The sequence below is a fragment of the Pinus tabuliformis genome, chromosome 8 (genome assembly GCF_031772625.1).
Source record: "Pinus tabuliformis cultivar Carrire ecotype Pingquan chromosome 8, CPIR1, whole genome shotgun sequence".
In the NCBI taxonomy this organism is placed as follows: Eukaryota; Viridiplantae; Streptophyta; class Pinopsida; order Pinales; family Pinaceae; genus Pinus; species Pinus tabuliformis.
In genome coordinates, this window is record NC_142294.1 from 1,451,280,881 (window position 1) to 1,451,288,013 (window position 7,133).

Genomic DNA, 7,133 nt, shown 5'->3' on the forward strand with positions numbered 1-7,133 from the left:
TGGAGAAGTCTATTACTGACTAGGAAATGGTCAATTGAGAACCTTTGCTGGTTCATTGGCCCAGGGAGGAAGACCCTGATTGGAAGGGATAGGGTTTATGGAATTGCTGGAGATCAAAACCTCCCCAGAGGTGTTACTGAACACTTAAACTCCAATATATCTCATGTTTCTTGCAGATCATGAAGGGTTGGGATCCCCTGGAACTTTTCCCCATTTGGATTACAGCAGACAATCTGGATCTCCATGGTGGTCAGGCAGAAATCTGGGACAGATACATCTTCCACTTATTCTTGGTTGGCATCACATTTAATGAAGAAGCAGACACGGTTTTCTGGCATGCCAACCCTACAAATGGTCATATTTCTGTTAAGGAAATTTTCAATCATATTTCCACATCTTGTGGGGGCTATGAGGACAAATGCTGGCTTTCAAAAGCATGGAAATGACATTTACCACAAGATTTTGCTATTCGGATTGTTTGTCCAGAGAATTAGAATTTTGACATGGGGCAATCTCTGCAAATGGGGATTCCAGGGTCCGGGTAGATGCTTTTTATGTCAAGAAATGGAAGAGAGTGCTCTACAGCTTTTCATTGATTGTCCTGTTTCAAAAAGAACCTGGATATATGTCCTACAGATGCTGGAGATACATGAGAATCTCAAACATATAATTCAATTGAAACATGTTTCAGATTTTGGTTCAATGGGCATATAGAAAACAGAACTATCCCTTTTTGCGGCATTACGATTACCATCAGCGGAAACTACTACTGGAAATCATAAGCCTTTGGGAGCCTTTTACTGCGCAAGATGGCTGAACCTCGAGAAAAGCATATATATATGGCAACTCATAAGTCACTAACTGGTTCAACAAAGGAACAGAATTCGCTCTTCCACTTATAGCCCCTGGATGGAGCGGATACACAAGTTTAAAGGTCTATTTCGAGCAGCAGACACACAAGTTTAAAGGTCTCTTTCGAGCAGCAGATACACAAGTTAAAAGGCCTCTTTCGAGCGGTTTCCTTCTCACATATTGAGAACATAACCTGTCTCCACAAAGTTATTAATATTTTTGTAGCTATAATTTCAGTGGTATATGTTATTATTAGATTTAACTAATAATATAATTTCTGTTATTATTGTAGCTATAATTTCTGTTTCTGTTTTCTTCAAAATTTATATATAAATATAAATTTGGAAGAAACAGAAAATAAAACTGCAACTCAAAATTTATATATAAATATAAATTTTGAAGAAAACAGAAACTGAAATATCCTGTGCCATTCATTAATAAAACTATTACTCAAAATATAAATGTCAAAGAACTATAACTCAAAATATAAATACCAAAGAAAACGGAAACAGAAACAAAACATATAGATATGTTTACGTAGACAGAAACAAAACATATAGGAATGCTTATGTAGGCTTTCTTAAATATACCAAGCTAAAAAGTGAACAAAACCCTTGAGTGAAATATGTTTTTATGCTAAGCTAAAGAATGCATAAATTTTATATCATATATATTTGGAAAAACACATTTTAGAATGATTTAAATATAAAATTTGAGTATTTATAAAAATGTTACCAAATTCCTTTATTCTATTCTATGTAGAAATAGAATATGAAACATAGAGTTCTTCTAATTAGCTCTTCACTCGAAATTGGGAATCATCCAAACTCGATAAACATGCAACCAAACTGGGGGTGTTTTATGGTCCATATTGTTTGATAGCAGTGGAACATACGAGTTTAAAAAAAAATGAAAACCTTTTACACAGAAAACATGCGAGCATTTTATGGTCCATATTGTTTGATAGCAGTGGAACATGTCAGTTCAAAAACAAAAATGAAAATCTTTTACAGAGCACATCAGAAGCCTGAACCTGCGTCTCCTTTTATTATATTATTGAAAAACATACAACACACACTACATACATACATATGGGATGGGAATGGATATGTTTATTCTATCATTTGGAGAACCGCTTCCTACACACATATATATACATTATGTAACCGCTTCTTCTACAGCCACAGCAGGTCCAGTATGACATCTTCATACCGCGTGAGAGGTCAACCAGAGATCTCGATGGATTTGGGTTGCGGAGGTTGGGGTTCAGGCTGCTTCGGCACTGTCACTGTCAGCACCCCGTTTTCCATGCTCGCCTTTATCTCTTCCACCTTCACATTCTCCGGCAGCCGGAAACGCCGAAGGAATTTTCCACGGGATCGCTCAATGCGGTGCCATTTGTCGTTCTTGTGCTCTTCTTCTTTGCTGCGCTCCCCGCTTATCTGCAGAACTCTTTGGCCCTCTTCCAACTCTATTTTCACCTCCTCTTTCTTCAAACCTGGAAGATCAGCTTTGAAAATGTGCGCCTCTGCCGTTTCCTTCCAGTCGATCTGAGTATTGGCTACGGCAGAAGTTTCCTTTACAAATTGGCCCGATGGTCCCCCGCTGGCCAGATCTGTGAATGCTTGGAAAGGATCCCATACTTCCAAAGAGAAGGGATCGAATGATCTCCTGCCGAAAAAGCTGGGAATTATCGACATTTTCAACTAGTAATGAATTACTGCAATATATGCGATTGGAATGAATACAGAAAAACAACACTCTGATTTCTCAGTGTTTCGATTTCAAGATCGATCTTGGATTGTATCAGATGAGATGTTACTTTCTATTTTTTAAGACGAGGAGGAACTGTCTAGTCGACTCTGTAACACAGGTTCGAGATGATTCTCAAATGCTCGCAAGAGGATACAGGTGTAAGCATTCTTACGGCAACATGTCAATTTTCACTTTGCCGTATTATTGTTATTCGACCTTATCCATCCAATGTAATTGTTTCTCCAGAACCATCTAGCCTCTCACATTGTTCAGGAAGTATGGCCTACGGTCATATGACGGTCATATGGTATATGCTACACAATCTAGAAGAAACGATGTGGATGTCCGAATTGATGTCATAAGGACGCGGGATCTGACGCCTAATTCTTTCTCATTGAGTATTAAAAAAAAAAACAATAAATAAAAATGGGTTATGAAGCCCTCATTTCGCTCCATTCGTTGTCACCCTTCTTCATGTGGTTTGTTCTTCCTATCCCTACGGTTAACTCTAACCCTCCTATTTTCTTATCTCCTTAACTTGCATCTGGTTAGGACTTTGCAACATAGTCACTTTCAGGTCTCTGTCATGAACTATCCCTGTGTAGACTGCAAGTCCAATCTATCTCAGTTAGACATGCAGCGACAAAGAATGCAGAGTAGCCATGGAGGGGGTGGTTATGGACCCCAGGGACATAACTGGTCCCAACAACAAGCCTGAGAGGCTGTTGCAATCTACCACTCAACGTACCCCCTTGAAACTCGAAATGAGGTTCACTAATTGGAATCCATAGAAACTATAGAAAGATAAGCTTTCTTGGACTCTTAAATCCTTAAAGATGTTTCCAATTGGATTCTCGAATCTGGACACAGTAAGGGAAGAACGAAAAAATACTTACATGCCTTATCAATGCATTGGCAAATGAAGACCTTGTTGGGAAGGGTACTAAAGGACAAAAAAGAAGAACGATCTAATATATTTTCCAGTCTCAAGGATGTCAAACAAGTTCAAAGAAATCAAAAGGTTTGTTTAGAAAGAATGGATGCACAACTGACCCATATCAAGTTCCACCTCCAATGTGATCCTAATCCTCAAGCTCCTCCAAGATAAAGTACTAAAGACTTGACATCGGTCACCTATGAATCTTGATTTTCAACGTGTTAATTTACAATATTTAGTTTTATGCTACTGTAGTTGTAATCATGTTATAACTGTTAAAACTCTTAGAATTTTGGACAAATTACTCAAATGGTAGGTGGAAAAAATTATTTGGTTTCCCATTAGGCAGATTGAGACCACCTACACAGTGACATGGTTAGGTTAGTTTATGGAATGATGTATTTGATTTGCATGTTTTTTCTAGGAAATACATTATTAACTTACATAAAAGGAGATATATTTGGAATTATGATATATTTATGTTGGTTTTTAATATGTCATGTGCCAATTCCATGTTGAGTATGAAAGAAATTACACATCTCTGTCACACTCAGTAACATGCTTTTCAAATTTGAAATTAAGATTGATTTACATCAATTCTTAATATGCTACATGCCAAATCCACATTAAACATGAAATAAATTTTAGTATGTCCCTCATAATAAGCAACAAATCATTCAAATATTTTAACCATATGAAATTTTTTACTTTCAATTGTTTTATCCCCACACACACATATGTTATTGAAGTATTTCACTTAATTCACAAAAATATAGTTTTTTTTCATGTAACATATTTAAATGTCATATCTCTCGATGTATGTATATACTATAATTAATATATAAAAGATCTATTTTAACTTTATATTTATCATGGGTTGATAGAGATAAAATTTTGATCTAGTTCCACTCATGATAGATTTGGACTTATGATGTACTTAAGTTGGTTCTCAATATGGGACATCTCAACTCCATATTAAGAATTTAATGCATTACAAACCTCCTTCATACTACAAAGTAAAAAGCACCTATGGACAAAGTAAGTTTTTCTTTTACTTTTAGTTGCTTATTCTCCTTGTATATATTGAAAGTTGATATAAAATTAATTCACTTGAGGTGGCCATGAAAATATTTTATTTGTGGCTTAACATTATCTTTGTTTTGTTATTAATATTTTTTCTAAATGTCATAGAGTCCATATACAATTATATTACTAAAGGTGGATATTTAAATATTTTATTTATAGCTGACTAATATTTCTTTTGGATGTTACATGTTATCTTCATGTTGAGGGAAAAAAGTTTTTATTTTTATTTTTATTTTTCATATATATATATATATGACAATTGAGTTTAGCTTGGGTGGTTGGGCAGGATACTTGTTATCCTCCCCACCTAGGTTCAAGTCTGGTAAGTTGACATGTTGTTGCTCCGGAATAAAGTAACTTTGTTGCACTCTTAAATGAGTCTATACTGAGGGTTGACCTAATACCAGAAACCTCTCTCTTGCCTTCAGACTGAGAGGGAAGTTGACTTTCTTTCTTGGAAAGTACCTAATGCCCAAAATTTTCCTCAATTTTGGTTCTCTTGGGTGGTTGAGCATAATGGTTGTTATCTGGCCCACCCAAGTTGAAATCCCTTCTTATGACATGTTGAGTTATAATTCCTTGATGAATATTATTGTAAACTCATAAGTGAGTATACCTATGTGATAGCTTGGTACCGACATCATCACTTTAGTTCTCGGGCTTGGAGGGAGGAAGATTTCATTCCTTGGTAACATATATATAAGGAGGTGATAAAAAACAATCTTAAAAACTAGAATTATCTTTCTATCTTGACTAGTGCTAAGAAGAAAATTAACATTTCCCATATATGAACTAATTCTCATGAGCTTCATAGTGAAACAAGGCACCGGTCTATTCCCAAAACACATTGAGACAAAAGAGTTTGTCACCTTTGCGACACTGAGAGGGTTGAAGATGAAAATAACTTTCTCTTAGATTACCCAACTCTTACTCACATTCGTCCTAATTTTCGAAATATTTTGTGGACTACCAACCTTATTGACTTGCTAAGTCAACAAAACTACAATGACCTAGGAACACTCCTCTCCCTTCTTTTCGATCATAGAAATAACATGTTAAATAATCTCAATTAATCTCTTGCTTTCTTAAGGTCCAATAGACCATATTGGTCTTAGTGGACGTTAATCATCATCATCATCATCATCATATATATATATATATATGGAAAAAAAATATTTATAATAGTTAGGAATGAATATACATATTGTGGTCCAAAAAAGGACTAGGGAAGACTTTTCCTCTCCCATAAGTACTACTTCTCCACGATTCTTTCACACTTTCTTAAATTTCTTCAAAATGAAATTGTAGTGTCATATAATCCACAAAAATCTACACATGTGCTTCAAATTTAAATAAAAATAGTTATTCAGTTCTTCATCTGACCTCTTTCAACAATCCTAAAAGAAAAATTAGAATTGGAACTCCATTGAGTAAAATTACACCCCATCATGAAACTCATGAATACTTAAAGCACAGAGGGGGAGTGACAAAGCATCAACTTTCCAATCAAGCTCATTGAAAATGTGATAGAATGAAATTCATTTGAAGAATAGATCAATTCTTGAAAATTTATAGCAAAGGGCCTAGACGAATGTCCACCACAAAGTTTTTTTTAGAGGCTTGATCAATGACAAGCTTCGAATCTCCCATTACCTTTAACTTTTTGACACTCGTCTCTATTGTGACCATTAAAAGAGTCCTTAAAGTTATGAACTCAACTCTGTTGTGTGAGCTTCTACCAAGAGAGTTCCTAATAAGTAGGTAATGACTAATATCTACATAATGAACAATACCTACCATGTAGATAAGGAGATGAGCCTAGCTAGATCCATTAAAAAAAAAAAATCTAGGGAATGACATTATCGAAAACATTAGAATTATTTATTTAGGAACAATCCTAAATTCCTTAGAGAGTTTGGTTATCCATGGGTTCTTCACATTTTTGACCAATATATTACCATGTTCATTCATAAAAGGGATTTTTAAATTGTGAAAAATAGAGTCAATAAGTGTAGGTATTGGAGTGGGGGTGAGTTACATGTATTAGGGGTATAAAAGCGGGTATTTTCTAATGTTCCTTTCCGAGAATAGAAGACTAGATAACTAATTTAATTATTTAATGTCACATATAAGGTGATATTGAGTATTTAAATTAACAAAAGTGATTATTAAGTGTCTTAAAATGTAATTAAAGAATAAACCTTATAAAAAGTCACTTTATTAAAAGAAGGAAAATGAGCCATTGTTTTTAGAAGACCCATGGTATTGACTTGTGGTACTCTAATAGTCATCACAATAAAAGGAAACAAGGATCATTTGAAGACATGATGATTTAGATTGTTGTGAGTCGGATTTGGGAGCTCTAGTAGATTATCATGTGAGGGGAAATCGTTTTATGGTTCCGAGTTTCTATGTTGAACTATACATCATAGCTAGTGGTGATTAGTCTTAGTGGTGAAATATTCTACCATAGCTATTGAATAGGGGGAACCACTTCATGTTC

General features: G+C 35.0%; 1 protein-coding gene across 1 annotated transcript; it reads right to left on the bottom strand.

Annotated features, from left to right (window-relative positions):
• Window positions 1-1,874: 1,874 nt before the first annotated feature.
• On the bottom strand, window positions 1,875-2,718 carry LOC149241211 (17.8 kDa class I heat shock protein-like). The gene has a single exon (XM_089373916.1). It carries the CDS (start codon window positions 2,550-2,552, stop codon window positions 2,076-2,078), a length of 477 nt encoding a protein of 158 aa, XP_089230042.1. The 5' UTR covers window positions 2,553-2,718; the 3' UTR covers window positions 1,875-2,075.
• Between the last annotated feature and the right edge of the window lie 4,415 nt (window positions 2,719-7,133).